The 21,675-nt window shown below is 39.0% G+C and overlaps 3 protein-coding genes across 3 annotated transcripts; all 3 read right to left on the bottom strand.

Annotated features, from left to right (window-relative positions):
* Positions 1-441: 441 nt before the first annotated feature.
* Positions 442-2,083, bottom strand: LOC104424717 (1-aminocyclopropane-1-carboxylate oxidase). The gene is made up of 5 exons (XM_039305641.1): positions 2,051-2,083; positions 1,848-2,020; positions 1,491-1,717; positions 1,066-1,399; positions 442-952 (listed from the first exon to the last, which is right to left on the bottom strand). Exons 2-5 carry the CDS (start codon positions 1,950-1,952, stop codon positions 656-658), a joined length of 963 nt encoding a protein of 320 aa, XP_039161575.1. The 5' UTR covers positions 1,953-2,020; positions 2,051-2,083; the 3' UTR covers positions 442-655.
* Positions 2,084-10,215: 8,132 nt separating this feature from the next.
* LOC104431774 (1-aminocyclopropane-1-carboxylate oxidase-like) lies at positions 10,216-11,863 on the bottom strand. The gene is made up of 4 exons (XM_039305642.1): positions 11,651-11,863; positions 11,309-11,535; positions 10,885-11,218; positions 10,216-10,712 (listed from the first exon to the last, which is right to left on the bottom strand). The coding sequence occupies exons 1-4, from the start codon at positions 11,753-11,755 to the stop codon at positions 10,416-10,418; spliced, it is 963 nt and encodes a 320-aa protein (XP_039161576.1). The 5' UTR covers positions 11,756-11,863; the 3' UTR covers positions 10,216-10,415.
* Positions 11,864-17,800: 5,937 nt separating this feature from the next.
* LOC104424721 (1-aminocyclopropane-1-carboxylate oxidase 3) lies at positions 17,801-19,423 on the bottom strand. The gene is made up of 4 exons (XM_010037211.3): positions 19,196-19,423; positions 18,875-19,101; positions 18,453-18,786; positions 17,801-18,338 (listed from the first exon to the last, which is right to left on the bottom strand). Exons 1-4 carry the CDS (start codon positions 19,298-19,300, stop codon positions 18,042-18,044), a joined length of 963 nt encoding a protein of 320 aa, XP_010035513.1. The 5' UTR covers positions 19,301-19,423; the 3' UTR covers positions 17,801-18,041.
* Between the last annotated feature and the right edge of the window lie 2,252 nt (positions 19,424-21,675).

A 21,675-nucleotide genomic window follows, 5' to 3' on the forward strand; every position in this document is an offset into this window, starting at 1 on the left:
AGTCAATGGACCACAAGTCGTCACTTGATTTGTATTGTTCATGTCCGCAAATCTAATTAACATGGAAGCCGATACCAAAAAGTTGGTTGGTTCTTGGATATAGATATAAGTGAACCTGATCATTGAGCAACTTTGGATTGGTCAATTGGGGTATGCAGGCTGAAATTTTTTGTAAGCTTTTAATCCACCAAATTTGATGATTTATATTCCAATATGTTAGACGAGATGTATACATTCAAAAGTTGGGTGCTTCCTTAATTTCATGAAGCTTTTTTCCTGATTAAGAGGTTGTAGTAGCTATTTTATCGATATTTTGCACAAGCATATTGTTGAGTTATTTTGAGCCACTTGCCATCTTTATAATCAACAAAAGCCTTCACTAGATTAGAACAATGTTTTAAGTTATTAGATACTATAAAAACCAACTAATGGAGAGATCAATTGACTATAACATGCAATATTTCATAAATAATTTAACACGAATCATGTCAAATACTAACATGAGTCACACTGACAATTTTTATCAAGTTTGGGGTAGGAAAAAATTTCCTTCCACCACCAAAAAATTCAGAGTCCTTTCTAACCCTAGAGGACTTCCATAATGTGTATGACTACATCTTTTGCAAGCAAAGAATTGCAAAAAGAATTTCCCAAATCAAGCGGTTGCAATAGGCTCCAAATTGGGGCTCGAGTCCATGGCTTTCATGGCTTGGAATCTTGGCTCTTTGGCCTGGAACTTGAGGGCAGCATACAGTTTCATGTAGTCCTCGAACACAAACTTTGGATAAGCTGCTTCGCTGGCCTCCTCTGCCTTGCTCTCCATGAGTGCCGGTGCTGGATAGATCACGGCGTCGCTGCCCGGGTTGTAAAATGAAGCTATGGACATCCTGTTCCCGTCAGTTTGGGCCACCACCCTATGCAGCACGCTCTTGTACTTCCCATTGGTTATCACCTGCATTTGATTTGAAACGATCTTTCAATTTCAAATGCCCAATGCAATATTCTTCTATTAAAAGGTAATGGTTTCGCTATATGGGTAAGCAACAGTCGGAGTATATATGTTACCTCGATTTGGTCGCCGAGGTTGACTACGATGGAGTGGCGCATCGGGGGGACGTCAACCCACTGACCGTCCTTGAGGAGCTGTAGGCCGCTGACCTTGTCATCCTGGAAGAGCAGGATGACGCCGCCAGCGTCGGTGTGGGCCCGAAGCCCCTTGATCAGTTCGGGCTTGGGGCACGGCGGGTAGTTGCTGACCTTGGTGCCGAAGTTCGGCCCGTTGGACCCGTGGAAGGCCTTCTTCAAGTAACCTTTCTCCAGGCCCAGGTTCTCACACAGCAAGTCCATGAGCTCCTCCGCTAGCTTCTCCAACTTCACTGCAAACTCCTTCATGACTTTCCTGCACGTCAAACGGTGAAAGGTCACCATCGATAGATGCAGAGTGGAATGCAACTTTTCATCTAAATTGATAAATTCTCGTCATCAGTTACCTGTAGTCATCTTCGAGATCAGGGACTTGGGAGATGTTGGATAGGGGGAGGTGCTTCAAGTGGAAGGTGCTTTCCCAGTCCAAGTCATGGACCTCCGTCTGGACATTCTCGAGCCCCTTGCTCGCCACCAGCTCTCTGAACCTCTGGTCCATGCACTTCCTGTAGTGCCCCTTGGTCATTCTCTCGACCGTGTCCATGAACTCGGGCGGAATCCCATGATTCACAAGCTTCATTTGGTCATTTCCCAAGGCATGACAATCCAAAATGTTAGACCCACTCTTTTACGTAAAATATAGGTTACATAGAGAGCAAGAGAGAGAGAGAGAGAGAGAGAGAGAGAGAGAGAGAGAGTTGTACCTCAAAGAAGCCCCAGTTCTCACAGGCATCGTTGATCTTGTCCATGGTGATTGCTCTCTTCTCACCATTCAGGTTCTCCATGTTGATCACTGGGAAGCTCTCCATTTTCTCTCTTGAGAAATTGCAGTGAAACCTTGTTTCTCTTTTGGTCTCTCTCTCTCTCTCTCTCTCTCTCTCTCTCTCTCTCTCTCTCTCTCTCTCTCAGAAAGAAGATAATGCACTTGCTTGTTTGCCTTGTCTTGTGCATTGGGTGTCTCATGGGTTCGCTATTTATAGTAGTTCTTTCCTTCTGCACGAGGATTTCCTCGACCACTTTCCATGTTCACATGCTTGTACAGAGTGTCGTATGGGCCATAGAGTCAAACGAGGATCAAAGGCGGTGGCTATGGTCAGCCTGCCTTGTCCAACCAGCTCTCTTGATCTCTGGATTTTGGACCCACTTTGGCTGGTGGCTAAGATCCTTCTCTCCCTTTCGCCTTTATTTATTTATTTATTTATTTTTCAGTCCCTTTTGACTAAAGTTTAAACTCGACAGTGACCTTCCATGAACGTGCACTAAACTAGACCCTACAATCTAAATGCCTTCCTTTTGAGCATCGATGACGTGTCGATAAGATAGGTTGAGTTTTTCACAAGGTGCGTGGCAATTAGAGCATTTAAGTTGTGGGTCTTGTTACAAAAAAAAAAAAACAAAAAAAAAAAAAAAAAATGCTTGATTTAAGATCTTGTGCACTATCGTTGAAGTTGTATTTGTATCTTCAAAATGTGACTAGTTCAACAAGCCATGAGATTTAGGTAATATCATCTAGATACACAAATGAATTGCAAATGTTACCACCATAGTTAATATCTGGACAAATTACCCAATCAATCACAAGCTTATTTTATAAATGTCAATTCAGTCATAAATTTACGAATTTATCAATTTAGTTCCAAACTTTTGCATGTAATTCCAATATAATCCTTCCTCATTAATTTTGTTGAAATTGCTAATGTGGCAATCCAATTATCACTGCAATCCTATGTGGCATACTATTATGTTATCAATTTTTTGGCGAAAGTTGTTAGGAAAGACAACATTGTAATTAGCAAAATTTAAAAGTTTAATGACTGAATTGATATCCAGCTAACAGATTTATGACTTATTAGACAAATTTCTCGTTAACATTTTGCATATCTTACTTAATCATGGATTATCAAGAAAGATCCATGTGAATCCCAAAATAATCAACATGCTGAGCACCATGGCAGGTGTGCTCTAAGCAATGTTTTTCATGACATCAGCTAAATAAATGGGATTCGGTCCTTATTTAGAAGCGAGTGGCTCGTGCACGTTTTACTATTTGAAATTGCAATCTGTATGACAAACGATCGTTGCTGTTGTTTGGTTCCGTGGCTAGATGGTCCACATATGATCTCGCTCATCCACATCGTCTTGCCAATAAAAAATTTAATTAAATTCGATCCTTATGATAAGATTAATAAATGGGTCAATTGAACACTAATTAGGTGGCTATGACAAAACAGAAATATTGTTGGATGCCTTTGAGACATGATAATCCAATTCATTTGTTAGGTGTCACCACATGGATTTTAAGAGAAGAACGTAAAAAGATATTCATGACATTTTAAATAAAAAAAAAAAAAAAAAACTAGTTTGATTGATTGTTGAGGGTAATTCTCTAGATTTTAACTTTGAATTTCAAAGGTGATTTTCTTGTCAAAGTTTATGAAAACTTATGGCCAGCTGTGAATATTTTCACATCGGTAGATCTATAGTTTTTGTAATCGATCTAATGCGCATTCTATATTATATATCTCTAGCTCTTTGAGGTCAAAAGCTAGAAGTTGAAGTCAAGAAGCCAATGTATTTGATCTTGTCAGCATGACAATATTTCGTAGCAATCTCTTAAATGCATCTACCCTATTTTAAAAGTGTAATGTACTTGTTAGAAATGCCAATAACAACTATCACAAGATGTAGAAATTGTCTGAGGGTTGTGGACACTATCCTCAATCATACTGCTCGATCTTCATAGAGTGTAAAAGGTGTGACGTGACTATCCTTCAACATTTAACAAACATTCTAGATAGAGTGCAAGCGCAATTCACTTCTAAGCATGGCATCCCACTTGTTCCAAACATAGCAGAGTGCACGCGCATAAGAAAATAATACCCAACGTGGAATTATAGTTAGTTATCGATGATATAAGATATCTCGATTGCAAAGGGGGAATGATGATGGGTTTGTTTGAAAGTCATGCTTCTTATGGGAAAAAACCCTATAATAATAATAATAATAATAATAATAATAATAATAATAATAAGAGAGAGAGAGAATTGCAAAGGGGGAATGATGATGGGTTTGTTTGAAGGTCCTGCTTGGGAAAAAACCCTATAATAATATAAATAAATAAATAAATAAATAAGAGAGAGAGAAAGAGAGAGCTCCTTTTGGCCTATGTAGTGGGACTCCAAAGAACTCGAAGTGGGAATAATATTCTTTGCTAAAGTTAAGGTGCACTAATAGAGAGAGAGAGAGAGAGAGCTCCTTTTGGCCTATGTAGCGGGACTCCAAAGAACTCGAAGTGGGAATAATATTCTTTGCTAAAGTTAAGGTGCAAGAGTAGAAAAAACAGTCGAGAAAATGGACTGTAAAGGCATTTTAAGTCATGTTCAAGCTACTTTTGGTCGTTTTCCTTGATCCCCACCAACTACATCCTCTTCTCTTTTCTTGGAGAGTTTGGCTGTCAGTGATTTGACCGCAACTTACTTATTTAGCAAAAAGCTAGAATTGAAGGGGAATGTTACTTGCTAACCTCGAAGCAATCGTGCTTTGCGTGGGACAATGCCTCTTTATGTACTTTCTGCAAGAAGGCCAAGCGAACTTAGGTTGGAACATGATGCTTGACATCTTTGATTCTCATGTACGAACTCCTCCGTTTGGCGATGGTTTGATTAGCCTTTCTCACGTGTTCCGCCGTGTTTTAACATTATTAATCATGTGCATAATGACATAAAAATTGGACACGTTTCATCTTTTCATATTCAACCAAAGCCGGCAAACCCTACGCTAGGATTACTAAACATTTGATAATATCACGCCTTTCATGATTTCGACTAGCAGCATCAAGTAACATATTTGACATCATGCGTTTTTCGAGACGTGTAAAGTTGTCAACTGTGTAAAAAGCTTAAACTGTTAGATAAATGCATGATTTTTTATTTATATATTCTAACATTTTCTCTCACTCTTATTCTTGTCTTTTAAGTAGTATTAAAATCTCAAGCTTTGATACCATATGAGATTTTAGTGGGATCACTACTAACTGTTCTAAAAGTTTTAACTATTAGATAAATGCTTAGTTTATTATTTAAAAATTCTAACACTCCTCTTCATGCTTAGTTTGATTTTTTGGCCTAAAACTAAGTGCGAAAACTTAATTGGGGAGACAAATGGGACATGAAACTATTAAACCTTAAGATATCTAGCTTTGATACCATGTGAGAATTTATGGTATCATTGCCCTATTTTTCTAAAAGTTTAAGCTATTAAATGAACACATCGTTTATTACTTAAATATTCTAACAATTACAATGGGAAAGTATTGAAAAGGATTGGAGAGAGAATGTCGGTAATGGAATGGCGAGAAATAGTGGGACGGTGGGGTTGCATTGGAAAGGGTTTGATAAGGATAAAATGCACTTTCTTTTTCCTTCGTCTACTCTTTTCTTGGAAGTATATAGATGCACGTAGATGTATACGGCCCATGCGATGTCATGTTCACATGTTAGACCACTTGATGAACTTGGGTGTCCCATTCTGTTTGCCAAAAATTGAAATCGACACCACCAACATATGAATGTGTGCTCGTTCGAATGTTATTAAAGGCACTTTGTTGTTTCTACACACTTAAAATAAGGGTTTAAATGTCAGTCTTATCATTATGTGATGATTTTGGTCAAATTGGAACAATTATCAATTGGTACAATTAAAATGTTTAGGATTGAATTGACAAAAAGGTGCAATAGTTTAGGACTTTTTCAACAATTTTTCTGCAAATGATATATTATGTATCAACTAAGTGTATTAAGTGAAAGTAAATATGTGATATATTCAATTATTATTAGTTTTTGGATATGGTATGCTCCATATAAACCCACTCGGACACAGAGTGTTTAACAAACAACTTTCTAAACTAGTCTTTGTAGCGTAGAGCGCACGCAACATTTGTAGTCAACGTGCTAAATAAAGCTGAGGTTATATGCAACATGGACTGACTTCGGCCCCTAATCTTAGACTAACCTCTTAAGTCTATTTAAGTTATGATGTATTCATAGACTATGTACGTGTATGTCAAACTTTTCTATGACCCAAAAAAGAGAAATTTGGCATTACGGCACCAAAGAAAAAAATTTCAGGGTTTCCCTTATCAATTCAAACAGGTTTATTCTCGACAAGATCCAACTTGTGCATCAAATGTATGTTATTACCATGCAATTCTCATGCGGCAAGCTCCTAGGTAACTAAATAATTTATGACGTAAGCAACCTTGAAATTATTTCACGAGGTAGCTTGCAATTTTATCATCTCGAGTCATTTCTCCATTCAAAGGGATTTCTTCAGCAGAATGGAGAGGATGCCAATTCTGATTTTTGAATAAATCATCGTGGATTTCAAAATTTGATCATGTAGACATGGCCTGACTTCATTTATCTTTAACTTCTTAATCATGCCTTTAATTAGGACCATTCCTGTTTGTGATGATGAGTTGACGATGCAAGCATGCATAGGGACAAAATTCAAGAAGGCTCTGCATTAAACTGCTTTGGAAATTTCTCTTGGAAACATGCAGTCGTATTATTTGTGGGGGCGAAGAACTTTCCTTGTCATTGACCTCGATTTGCCAAGAGCAACATGCTCTTGATTTCTCCAGAAGATTACAAGTACTAAAATAATAATTTCAAGGATTAATACCACAAGAATCTGAAATCGGTACATATATGATAAATTTATTTAAAACTAATTTTTTTGACCACGAGAAATTCCAAACTAGTATATTTACTATTCATCAGTTTCAATTAAATTGGATTAATACCATGATTAAAATGTACTTATTTTAATGTAAATACATGCTAATGTGTAGATTAACGAAAGATGGAAATACAAAAAATCGGTCCAATTGCTTAATAAGATCATTAGCTAAATCATTTGGTATGGATGTTATACATAAGAGATCTTTAAGGAGACGGGATTCCACTATTATATATGAATATATGATCCCACCACTTGAAACTGATCGCTACATTTCGCATCGGCTGTATCCGTGTGAAAAGTAGTTTCGATGAAGAATCTAGTCGATGGTTTAATAGTACTATAGAACTTTGACCGTGAGAGTGGTCTTCGTCTCGCAACCTGAGGAGAAATTTTTCTACGGAGTGACGTTGACGGTTCACGGGGCTGTGAAACAGCATATTCTCATGATTTGGAAAATGCACGTGATTTTTGTTTTTTTCTTTTTCCTTTGTGGTTTCTTACCAGAAATTCTTAAACCTCCCGAAGGGCTACACGGAAGTCCAGTCAAACCCCGCGCTTGCGAGTCCTCTACAAAGAACAGAACAGCGAAGGCAGGAGGCCCCACCGAAGTCCTGTCATCATGGGATTTGAATGGTTCCACGAAACAATTTAGAGTTCAATGGTGGGGCCCCGTGATGCTGGCAAAGCTTGTGCTTTTTAACGAAGTTTGATTTTTCTCTTGATCTATGCAATTAGGAGGAGCAGATCAAACGAAATCATCACATGACTCAATTCAAAATGACACGTTATGTATGTGAACATCGTGAGCATTAGATATTATAATGTGGTCTGACCTCAATCGACTTAAAATTCTTCTTATAAATAGCAACCATACATATGTATATTCTCAAAATTTGCTATGAACATTGCACATTTCCTCCTCCTTGAAATCTTTTGAGATTGAAATTAGAGCGAGAAATTCTAGTAAATGGAGATATACCTTACTTGATATAACCAATTGTAACATAGTTTTTCTTTACCATAACTTATTTGTAAGGCCTTTAACTAGATTAATCTACGTCATTCAATCCGACCATCTCAAAACAAAACCAGGTCCCCATCGAACAAAATTGCTTAATCACAGATTTGAGCATTAAGACCTTTGACCGTTCTTCTTATCCTTTCCATCCATGTGAGATCTTTTTTCTTGCCTCTTGATGAAAAATTGAGAGCCAACCTTTTCAAAGAAAGCATGAACCGGCAAATTCTAGGAAAGAACGTTATATGGGCCATCCTGGAAATAAGCATTGACAAGGTAGATGGAGAGACTGGAGAGGCCAGTCGAGATTAGGAAGAGCCAGTCGAGACTTGCAATTCAACAGTGGAATTTTCTTAAAAGCGAGACGGAAGTGGCATTACTTATTAGTTATAAACCCCCACCCTACCCCACCCCCACCCCACCCCAAAAGAAAGAGACTTTCGGTATATGGTAATTATATAAGTTTTGGGTCAATGAGTCCGTCGATCACGGTTTCTAGTGGACCAGCTTTGGTTTCAATCGTCCGTACCAATGCGTGGCCAATTTATCTTTGAATTTACCCATTAGATTTGCGTTCACATCCAAGATAAATGGAGATGGAATTTCGGAGCACGTTCATCTTGATTGTGTCCCCTTGACGGCCCACGATGCTGTACAGGTCCCTTTTAAGCAGCTAAATTACAAGCACGTTCTGGAGATTGCGTCGGAAGCAAGCCCGCAGAAGATGACCACCAAAGTCTGGTCTCAGGCTCGGCATCTCGGTTTAACTCGGAACTGAAGGGCGACACGCATATGAAGCGTCAATTCTCGGGCTAATTAGAGAAAAACGCTACAAAATTCAACAAGAGGGAAGGAAACTAATACGATTTGACATATTTCTGCTGACTAAGTTTACTCTCATATAGAGGAAGACCTATGAATTGTAAGCTCAAAAGTTTAAGCCCATATGATAATTAATATGAAGAAATAGGATTTCTCACTATCGCAAAGTATGTTGGTTGAAACGTGGAAACAAGAGAAAATGAGAGAGTCGAAAATCTAGATTCGGGATAGTATCATATTATCATCAAGCTGGCGTCAATTTATGGTCCGATTGAACTGAAATTTTAGCGTATTTGTGACACAATCTTTTCAAATTTGAACAATTTGATTCACTTGAGCTCCCTACCTCAGGTTTTCTGTAGGTTGAATAGGACCTATGCTTTTTATGAGATTTATCTTTAATCTCTTGTGAAATTTATGCGTATTATCAAAAATGATATTCTTGATATCTTTACTGCTATGTACCTTTAGTATTTACTAGAGAAAAACTTTGTTCACCTGATTTTGTTGAGAGAGAAGATTTTGAGTGGACTCCAATCCCGTGATTTTTTATTTCATCACACTGAGGAGGTTTTCCATGTAAAAAAGTTGCCTTGTGTTCTGCAAAAATGAGCACCAAAGTTTGATGATGGGCTCGAGCATCTCGGCTTAGTTTAGAACTAGAGAGAGATGAGCTTAGGGAGTGCCAATTCTCAAGCCAATTGGAGGACAACATTGCAAGATTCAACGAGGGAAAAAAAAAACTAACACGACTCAATACATTTCAACTCATTTTGAATGGATTTATATTCTCACATCATCATTATATTTTTCACGACAATGTGGAAATTTCATGAATAGCCAATGCAACTACAATGTTATGACATGAGCCGATAGTTCCAGGGGGAAAATTATCCATATGTAATAGTGAAATTGTTGGGATGACATGTGATGAAGAGGGATCGGTGGAATTATTCAAGCATCCTTAACATATTAGGCTTAGTAATTGATCCAATATGCTTGCGGTTCCATAAAATTCCTTTATGGTCCTACTTTGGGCCAATCAATGGACATGAGTTGTCACTCGATTTGTGTCGTTCATGTCTGCAAATCTAATTAACATAGAAGCCAATACCAAAGAGTTGGTTGATTCCTGGATACATGACATTAGTGGACTTGATCAATGAGCAAGTTTGGACAGGTAGAGTGGGGTATCCATGCTAAAATTTCTTTTGTAGGCTCATAATCCACCAAATTTGACGATTTATACTGCGATATGTTAAATGAAATTCATACATTCAAAAGCTAGGCGCTTCATTAATTCCATGAAGTTTTTTATTTTATTGATCAAGAGGTTGTATTAGCTAATGTCTTGCTCAAGAACATTGTTGAGTTATTTTGAGATCTTTATAATCAACATAAGCCTTCGTTGGGTTAGAACGATATTTTAAGTTATTAGATACTATAAAACCAACTAATGGAGAAATCAATTTCACACAATATAACAGGCAACATTTCATATATAATTTGACACATATCGCGTCAATTGCTAAGACAACACAAACAACAATTTTTCTTAAGTTCTGGGTATGAAAAAAAATTCCTTCAACCACCAAATTATTCACATTCCTTTTATTAAGGTGCACGACGGCATGTTTTGCAAGCAAAGAGTTGCCAACTTTTTGATGGAGAATTCCCCAAACTCCCCAAATCAAGCGGTTGCAATTGGGCCCAAGTTGGGGCTCGACTTTATGGCTTTCATGGCTTGGAATCTTGGCTCTTTGGCTTGAAACTTGAGAACAGCATACAGTTTCATGTAGTCCTCAAACACGAACTTCGGATATGCTGCTTCATCGGCCTCCTCTGCCTCGCTCTGTGCAAGTGCCGGTGCCGGATAGATCACTGCGTCATTGCCCGGGTTGTAGAATGAAGCTATGGACATCCTGTTCCCATCGGTCTGGGCCACCACCCTGTGCAACACGCTCTTATATTTTCCATTTGTTATCACCTGTATTTGATTTCAAATGTTCTTTCAAATGCTGAATGTGACCTTCATATATTAAAAGGTAATGGTTGCGCTGTACTATGTAAGCATCAATGTGACCAACTCGTTGAGAAGCTTTTTCTTTCTTTTTCTTTTTTTTTTTTTTTTTTATTGTGAGTGCGAGTATGTATGCTACCTCGATTTGGTCGCCTAGGTTGATAACGATGGAGTGGCGCATAGGGGGAACGTCGACCCACTGGTCGTCCTTGAGGAGCTGTAGGCCGCTGACCTTGTCATCCTGGAAGAGTAGGATGACGCCGCCGGCGTCAGTGTGGGCCCGGAGCCCCTTGATCAGTTCAGGCTTTGGGCACGGCGGATAGTTGCTGACCTTGGTGCCGAAGTTCGGCCCGTTGGACCCATAGAGGGCCTTCTTCAAGTAACCTTTCTCCAGGCCCAGGTTCTCACACAGCAAGTCCATGAGCTCCTCCGCCAGCTTCTCCAATTTCACTGCAAACTCCTTCATGACTTTCCTGCACATCAAACAGTGGAAGGCCATCATCGATGGATGTGGAGTGGAATGTAGCTTTTCATCTAGGTTGACAATTCTCATCACCGGTTACCTGTAGTCATCATCGAGGTCAGGGATTTGGGTGATGTTGGAGACGGGGAGGTGCTTCAAATGGAAAGTGCTTTCCCAGTCCAAGTCATGGACCTCCGTCTGGACACATTCGAGCCCCTTGCTCGCCACCAGCTCTCTAAACCTTTGCTCCATGCACTTCTTGTAGTGTTCCTTTGTCATTCTCTCGACCGTGTCCATCAGCTCCGGTGGAATCCCATGATTCACCAGCTTCATTTGGTCATTTCCCAAGGCATCACAATCCAAAATGTTAGACCCACTTTTTTCTTTTACATAAAATATAGGTTACACAGAGAGAGAGAGAGAGAGAGAGAGAGAGTTGTACCTCAAAGAAGCCCCAGTTCTCACAGGCATCTTTGATCTTGTCCATGGTGATTGCTCTCTTCTCACCATTCAAGTTCTCCATGTTGATCACTGGGAAGCTCTCCATTTTCTCTCTCTAGAAATTGCAGTGAAACCTTGCTTCTCTTTTGGCTGCTCTGTCTCTCTCTCTCTCTCTCTCTCTCTCTCTCCGAATGAAGATAATGCACTTGCTTGTTCGCCTTGATTCGTCTTGTGCCTTGGATGCCTGGTGGGTTCGCTATTTATAGCAGTTTTTCCTACTGCACAAGAGAGGATTTCCTTGATCACTTTCTATGTTCACATGCTTGTACAGAGTATTGTATGGGCCATTGAGTCGAACGACGATTGAAGAAGACGGAAAATTAGCAAAATAATGACATCCGGTGGGTCCCAGAAATCCTCCATGGACAGCCAACCCCAGGGTGTTGGCTATAGACAGCCTGCCTTGTCCAACCATCTCTCTTGCTCTCTTGATTTTGGGTCCACTTTGGATGGTAGTTAGGATCCCTCTTCCATTTCGGCAGTGACCTTCCATGAACATGCACTAACCTAGATCCGACGTGCCTTCCTTTTGAGCGTGGATGACGCGCCGAAAAGTTAGGTAAAACAAGTTTTTTCAAAAGGCATGTGGCAATTAGAGCATGTAAGTTGTGGGTCTTGTGAAATAAAAACATGTTCGACAAGCCATAAGACTTAGGCAGTATCGTCTAGATACACTAATGAATTGTAGGTATTACCTCCATAGTCTACATTTGGGAAAATTAACCATTCGATTGTAAATCTATTATATGGATAACAATTCACTCTCACACTTTTCAATTCATCAATTTAATTTTAAATCTTTACACAAAATTTACGACATTCGAAAATCACCGACATGGCAGTCTAATCATTGCTAACCATCTTAGGTGGCATATTGTCATGTCAGTGATTTTTGGTGAAAATTGACAGGAATGACTACAATGGAATATCGCGCAAAGATCTAAAACTAAATCGGTAGACTTTGAAAATTTAAGGACTGAATTGACATCCATACAATAGATCTATAACATTAGACAACTTCCCCCGTTATCATTTTGCATAACTTAATTGTGGGTTATTGAGAATAATCCATGTGAATCCCAAAATAATCGACATGCTAAGCCCATGGCTCGTGTGCTCCAAAGAAAAGTACTTCAGCTAAATAAATGGGATTCCGTCCTTATTTAGAAGGGAGTGGCTCATGCGCATTTTAATATTTAACGTCGCAATTTGAATGATAAACGTTCGTTGCTATTAATTGGTTGCATGGCTAGATGGTCCACATATGATCTTGCTAATCCACATCGTCTTGCCAATAAAAAAAATTGATTAAATCCGATCCTTGTGATTAGATTAAGAGATCGTATTATATAAATGGATCAACTGAACACTAGTTAGGTAGCTATGAAGAAGCAGAGTTATCGTTGGATGCTTTGGAGACAAGATCATCCAATTCAATTGTTAGGTGGCACCATATTGATTTTAAGAAAAGAACATACAGACATATTCTTTGTTTTCTCTGTTTTTCTTCATCTTCTTACAATGTTCACACGTTAGACCCCTTAATGAACTTGCGTGTCCCATTCTCTGCCAAAAATTGAAATCGACACCCACACGTGAATGTGTGCTCGCTCCACTGTTATTGAAGGCACTTTGTTGTTTTCACACACTCTTAAAAAATAGGGTTTTCATGTTGGTCTTATCGCTACGTGACGATTTTGGTTAGATTGGAATGCTTATCAATTGGCACTATAAAGAGATTTATGACTGAATTGGCAAAAATGCAATATTTTAAGACTTTTTAGACAATTTACCCATAAATGATATATCATGTATCAACTAATTGTATTAATTGAAAAATTATCATGTGTGTGGAGAAAGTGATTGTTATTGGTTCTCGAATATGGTCTACTCGATATAAACCCACTTAGACACATTGTTAACAAACCAACTTTCAAAACTGGTCGTTGTAAGCACAGAGCACACACAACATTTGTAGTTGACGTGCTAAATATAGCTTAGGTTATATGTGAGGTGAACTAACTTCTGCCCCTAATCTTAGACTAACCTGTTAAGTCTATTTATGTTATGATGTATTCATAGACTATGTACGTGTATGTCAAACTTTTGTACGACCCGAAAAAGAGAAATTTGGCATTACGGCACCTAAGTCAAAATTTCCAAGGTTTCCCTTATCAAATCAAACAAGTCTATACTAGACAAGATTTAACTTGTGCATCAATTGCATGTTGTTGGGATATAGGACGAGGGCAACTTGGACCATGCAATTCTCACACCGTAATCTCCTAGGTTACTAAATAATTTATGAGGTAAGCAACCTTGAAATTGTTTCACAAGGTGGCTTGCAATTTCGTCATCTCAAGTCGTTTCTCCATTCAAAGGGATTTCCTCAGCAGAATGGGGAGGATGCCTATTCTGATTTTTTGAATTAATCAAAGTAAATTTCAAAATTTGCTCATGTATACAAGGCTTGACTTCATTTATCATCAATGACTTAATCACGTCTCTAATTAGGACGATTCCTATTTGTGATAATAGCTAACGATGCAAGCATGCGTAGGGATGAAATTCAAGGAGGCTCTGCATTAAACCGCTAGGAAATTTCTCTTATCAACAAGCGGTCGAATCATTTTTAGGGGTAAAGTAGACCTTTCCGTGTCATTGACCTTAATTTGCCAAGAGCGTGTTGATTAATCCAAAAGATCACAAGTACTAAAAATAATAATCTATAATGTAATTATTTTAATGTAAATACTTCCTACCGTATAGATTAACAAAAGACAATGAAATTACAAAAATTCAGTCCCATTGCTTCAGAAGATCGTCTATTGAATCGACTAATGTCCGTATTACACAGAAGACCACTACAACTCATATCGGTTGCATCTGCGTGAAAATTAATTTCGATTAGGACTCTAATTTATGATTTAATTGTACTATAGAAGAACTTTGACCGCGAGAGAGGTCTTGGTCTTGCAACTTGAGGGTCGTTTACGGTTCATGGGGGCGGGAGGGGGCAGCCTATTCTCACGATTTGGAAAATGAACGGATGTTCTTTTTTCATTTTCCTTTGCGGTTTCTTACCAGAAATTCTGGAACCCGTCGAATGGCAACGGCCCATGTACAATGGGGCCCGCAAGGAGAAACCAAAGTTGTTGACGACCAATGGAATTTCAGTCGAACCCGACCTCGCGAGTCTTGTACTTAGTCAAACCCGACCTCGCGAGTCTTGTACAAACAACAGAACTGCGAAGGCGCCCCAAGAGATTTCAGACTTCAATGGTCGGGGTGAGCACGGAAGCCGAGTGATCATGGGATTTGAATGGTTCCCAAGACAATTCAGACTTCAATGGTGGTGGCTGGTGATGACATGAGCAAAGTGTCATTAGCCGACAGTTCTTTGGCCTCAAAACAACCTGTGCAGTACCCGATAAGCGGAATTCACCAAGCCAACCGTTGTTCAATTGTTGTTTCAGAGAATAATATGACAAATAACTTCCTTATACAAGATCGTATCATATACCCAATTTAGTCCAGGCATCTAGTGCATCAAGTTAGATAGAGAATCACTTTATGCTCAATAATTGATCTCGACCTACCATGATCTCATTAAAAGAGCGCCATTAGCTCAACTAGTTTATGCACGGGAGGCCAACCATGTCTCCAGTGTTCTTAAGTAAGATAATCCTTCTATCCTACGACTACTAGTACCAATCGTTCTGACGCCACCCTAATGAAGTAGTTATGTTCATCTCTTATGTATTCTCACTCTTCACTCGATAACCCCAACTTGCACTAATGAGGGTTCACAAATATAGTAGAATCGCAGACCGTGACAAAAGCATTTGAGCATTTTTAGCAAAGTTTAATTTTCTCTTGATCAATGCAATTAGGAGGAGCAAATCAAGCAAAATCGCCACATGATTTGTGTAAAGATGACATGTTACATACGTGGACATCATGAGCATGAGATATTCTAATGTGGTTCGACCTCATTTGACTAGAAGTTTTTCTCATAAGTAGCAACAATATGTATATTTTTTCGAAATCTAATATGAATGTCATGCATTTTCTCCTCCTTTAAAATTTCCCATGATTAAAATTTGAGCGAAAAATTCTAGTAAGTGGAGATATATCCTACTTGATACATCCAGTAGCAAATAGAGCTTTGTTTTCAACGTAGCTTATTTTCAAGATGTTTTAACTGGATGGATTCAAGCCGCCCACTTCGACCTTCTAAGGACGAAACCAAGTCTTTGTGAAACAAGCTTGCATAATCACAAATTCAAGTATTGGGACCTTATTTGTTCTTCTTATCCTTTCCACCTATGTGAGATCTTCCTCTTGCCTCATGATGGAAAATTGGGAGCCGACATTCTCAAAGAAAGCATGAACCGGCAAATTCTAGGAAAAAACGTCTTATGATCCATCTTGGAAACGGGCATTGACAAAGCAGATCGAGAGACTGGAGAGGCCATTGGAGACCAGAAAGAGCCAATTAAGACTTACAATTTAAGGGTGGAATTTTCTTAATAGTGAACGAATTGACATGACTTGTTGACTTAAATAAATAAATAACATGTTGATAGATAAAAATTATAAGGATTGGGTAAGTGAGCCCGTCGATCATGGTTTCTAGCGGATTAGCCCAGCATTCAATTATCCGTACCAAAGTGTGGCCTGACTTGTCTTTGGCCCGTTTGATCGGATCATCGAATCCGGTTTGCGTTCACATCCAATTAATTATAGATGGAGATGGAATTTTTTATCACATTCATCTTGATTTTGTTCCCCTTTTGTTTCGCCATTTTGTTTTGGTCTTATGGGGTAATTGACAGCATGATTTGACGGTCCACGATGCTGTCGAGGTCCTTCCAAGCTGCTAAATTACAAAGTCCATTTTAGAGATTGTTTCGGAAGCAAGTCCGCGGAAAATGAGCACCAAGGTTTGATGACAGGCTCGGGCATCTCAGCTGAACTCAGAACTATAGAGCGACGAGCTTATGAAGTGTTGATTCTTAGGCCAATTGGAGGACAACACTACAAGATTCAACAATGAAAAAGGAAGTTGACACGACTTGACATGTTTCAACTTATCTTAAATAGATATTTCATTCTTACGATATCGAGGTATTTTTTGTCACAATATGGAAATTTCATGAATAGCCAATGCAACTATGATGTTACAACAAGAGTCAACAGCTATAAAGGGAAAATTACCCATCAACGACAGTAAAATTATTCAAACCACGTGTGATGATAAAGAAAGATCGGTAGAATTATTCTTTTTTTTGTGAAGAAGATCGGTAGAATTATTCAGGCATCCTTAAAACATCAGGGGCTTGACAACTGACCCAATATGCTTCCAGGCCCATAAAATTCATTTGTGGCCTTACTTTGGGCCAATCAACAAAACATAAGTCCTCACTTTCCTCACTTGATCTGTCTTGTTCATGTTTGCAAATCTAATTAACATGGAAGCCAATACCAAAGAGTTGGTTGATTCCTAGATCATGACATGGACTTGATCAATGATCGAGTTCGGACGAGTAGAGTGGGGTATTCAGGCCAAAATATCTTTTTTAGGCTTGTTCGTAATATCAAATTTCTAAATAAAATTGGTCAGACCCAAGTTGGCCCTGATGGACCATCCGGAAAGGGATTTTCCTTGCCTGATACTGCTCATTTTGTCTTTCGAAACCGATTTGGGGAGGGGGGATGCCTTCGCCTATCACTCAATTGTCACATATAATCATGAGATTATTATGACATTCCCCCTAATGCAAAAGCATCATTAATATGTTATGTCCCACCAAGTTTTGACATGAAATCCATCAAATTTAACAATTTATACTCCCATATGTTAAACGGGATGAAAACATTGAAAAATTGGGTGCTTCATTAATTTCAAGAGTTTTTTTTCTTTTTTCCTTTTGATTAAGCGGTCAAGGTAGCTATTTTATCAATGTTTTGCTCATTGCTGAGTTATTTCAAGACACTCGCCATCTTTATAATGAATAGAAATCTTCATTGGGTTAGAATAATGTTTTAAGTTATTAGATACTATAAAACCAACTAATGGAGGGATCAATTTCACATGTTGTAGCATTCAACATTTCATATAAATAATCTTACACATATCATGTCAATTGCTAACGGGACAGACGCGCAACCATAATAATTTATTCTCAAGCTTGGCGTAGTAAAAAAATTCCTTCCAACCACTAAAAAATTCACGGTCCTTTCTCACCAAAGAGTACTCTCACACATGTGCATGACTGCATGTTTTCCAATAAAGGATTGCGACCTATTTGGACAAGAATTTTCCCAAATCAAGCGGTTGCAATTGGGCCCAAATTGGGGCTCGACTCCGCGGCTTTCATAGCTTGGAATCTTGGCTCTTTGGCTTGGAACTTCAGAGCAGCATACAATTTCATGTAGTCCTCGAACACAAACTTCGGGTAAGCTGCTTTGCCGGCCACTTCTGCCTCGCTCTCCACAAGCGTCGGTGCCGGATAGATCATGGAGTCGCTGCCCGGGTTGTAGAATGAAGCTATGGACATCCTGTTGCCATCCGTTTGGGCCACCACCCTGTGCAGCACGCTCTTGTACTTCCCATTAGTTATCACCTGCATTTAAATTGAAACGTTCTTATAATTTCGAATGTTCTTGTATTGTTAAAAAGCTTACTTTTTTTTCTTTTGGGGAGGGGGTTGCAAGTGTGAGTATAGTATATATGTTACCTCGATTTGGTCGCCAAGGTTGACGACAATGGAGTGGCGCATCGGGGGGACGTCGACCCACTGGCCATCCTTGAGGAGCTGCAGGCCGCTGACCTTGTCATCCTGGAAGAGCAAGATGATGCCACCGGCGTCGGTGTGGGCCCGGAGCCCCTTGATGAGGTCGGGCTTCGGGCACGGAGGGTAGTTGCTGACCTTGGTACCGAAGTTTGGCCCGTTGGACCCGTATAAGACCTTCTTCAAGTAACCTTTCTCCAGGCCCAGGTTCTCACACAGCATGTCCATGAGCTCCTCCGCCAGCTTCTCCAATTTCACTGCAAACTCCTTCATGACTTTCCTGCACATCAAACGGCAGAAGGTCATCATCGATGGATGTGCAGTGGAACGTAGCTTTTCATCTAAGTTGACGATTCTCATCATGGTACCTATAATCATCATCGAGATCTGGGATTTGGGAGATGTTGGAGACGGGGAGGTGTTTCAAGTGGAAGGTGCTTTCCCAGTCCAAGTCGTGGACCTCCGTCTGGACATACTCAAGCCCCTTGCTCGCCACCAGCTCTCTGAACCTTTGCTCCATGCACTTCTTGTAGTGTTCCTTTGTCATTCTCTCCACCGTGTCCATCAGCTCGGGTGGAATTCCATGATTCACCAGCTTCATTTGGTCATTATCCATGGCATCACAATCCAAAATGTTAGACCCACTTTTTGAAACATAAAATATAGGTTAGAATGAGAAAGAGAGGTACCTCAAAAAAGCCCCAGTTCTCACAGGCATCTTTGATCTTGTCCATGGTGATTGCTCTCTTCTCACCATTCAAGTTCTCCATGTTGATCACTGGGAAGCTCTCCATTTTCTCTCTCTATAAATTGCAGTAAAAGCTTGCTTCTCTTTTGGTTGCTCTATCTCTCTCTCTCTCTCTCTCTCACCGAATGAAGATAATGCACTTGCTTGTTTGCCTTGGCTTGTCTTGTGCATTGGGTGCCTGGTGGGTTCGCTATTTATAGTAGTTTTTCCTACTGCACATGAGAGGATTTTGTTTCGGCCAAAAAAAAAAAAAAAAAAAATGAGAGGATTTCCTTTATCACTTTCCATGTTCGCATGCTTGTACAAAGTATCGCATGGGCCATGGAGTCGAGCGGCGATTGAAGATGGAAAACTAGTAAAATTATGGCATCCAGTGGGTCCCAAAAATCCTCCACTGTGGCCCAACCCCAAGGCGGTGGCTGTGGTCAACCTGCCTTGTCCAACCATCTCTCTGGGGGGATCAAAAGAAGGAAAAAATAAAAAATCAAATCTCTCTGGCTCTCTGGATTTTGGACCCCACTTATGGTGGCTGAGATCCCTATTGCCTTTCGCCTTTATTTTTTTATTCACTCCCTCTTGACCGGAGTTTAAAGTCGGCAGTGACCTTCCATGAACATGCACTAACCGAGTCCCTTTATGCGTTCGTTTTGAGCATCGATGACGTGTCGAAAGGATAGGTAAAACAAAAATTTTCACATTGTATTTGGCAATTAGAGCATGTAAGTTGTGGGTCTTGTGACAAAAAAACATGGTTGAAGAATGATCTTGTACGCTATGGTGTAAGTTGTATTGTTTCTTGAAAATGTGACTACTTCAAGTCATGAGACTTAGGTAATATCAACTAAATACACAAATGAATTGCAGATATTACCACCATAATCTACATTTGGGAAAATTACTCAATAAGTCTTAAACATAATGCACGGATGCCAATTTAGTCTATACTTTTCAATTTCACGGTAGTCATTTTGAAAATTACCGACGCGACAATTCAGTCATCGCTGACTATTTTGCGTGGCATACTACATTGTCAACAATTTCCAATGAAGGCAAAAATGACTATATTAAAATTTTATGCAAAGGTTTAAAACTAAATTAGCGAAATTGGAAAGTTTAAAGATTGAATTAATATATGTACATTGAATTTATAATTGATTAGACATTTTTCCCATTAACGTGTTGCATATCTTAGTCAGAGGTTATTAAGAACAATCCATGTGAATCCAAAAATAATTGACATGCTAAGCACCATGGCCTGTGTGCTCTAAGCAAAGCTTTTCATGACATTAGCTATATATATGGGATTCAGCCCATATTTAGAAGCAAGTGACTCGTGCACATTTTACTATTTGACGTCACATTATGTATGATAAACATTCATTGATGTTGATTCGATCCATGGCTAAATGATCCACATATGATTCCGTATGATAAACATTCATTGTTGTTGATTCGATCCATGGCTAGATGATCCACATATGATCTTGCTCATCGCATCATCTTGCCAAAAAATAATTAATTAAATCCGATACTTATGGTATGAGATCATATTATATAAATTGGTCCAATTGAACCCTAGTTAAGCAGCCATGAAGAAGCGGAGATATTGTTGGACACTTTTGAGACATGATTTCATCCAATTTATTGTTAGGTGTCACCACATTGATTTTAAGCGGAGAGCATGGAAAGAAATGGGATAAGCGTAATGAAAGATTTAAAATTAAGTATGAAAGTCCAATTGAGTCCTTTCAAAAATTGCGATCAAATTCTAAAACTTGTTAACATTTTTCATTTCTCAAGTTGGATAGAGTTAATGGAAGGGCTTAATTGCACTAACTTGACAAAATTTAAGACTTGATTACAATTTTTGAAAGTTTTAGTTTTCGATTATACTTTCATAACAAGTTTTAGAACTTTTATTACACTTATCTCAAAAAATTTATAACATTTCAAAATACATTAATTTGATTGACTGTTGAGGGTGGTAATTCTCTAGATATTATCTATGAATTGCAAAAGTGCTTTTCTTACCAAAGTTTATGAAAGGTTACAGCCGACTGTGAATACTTTTGCATCGATAGATCTATAGTTTTTATAATCAATCTAATGTGTATTCTACATTGTATATCTCTAGCTACTTGGGGTCAAAAACTAGAAGTTGAAGTCAAGGAGTTGATGTGTTTGATCTTGTCTAGTAATCTCTTAGATGCACCTTCCCTATTTTTAAAAGTGTAAACTTGTTGGAAATGTTGATAACAACTCCCACAAGACATAGAAATTGTCTGAGGGTTGTAGACACTATCCTCAATGATCCGTTCCGTTCTTCACAAAGAGCAAAAGGCGTGATGCGCCTGTCCTTCAACATTCAACGGACATTCTAGATAGCATGCAAGCGGGATTTGCTTCTAAGCACGGCATTGC

Source organism: Eucalyptus grandis, chromosome 11, assembly GCF_016545825.1.
Source record: "Eucalyptus grandis isolate ANBG69807.140 chromosome 11, ASM1654582v1, whole genome shotgun sequence".
Taxonomy (NCBI): domain Eukaryota; kingdom Viridiplantae; phylum Streptophyta; class Magnoliopsida; order Myrtales; family Myrtaceae; genus Eucalyptus; species Eucalyptus grandis.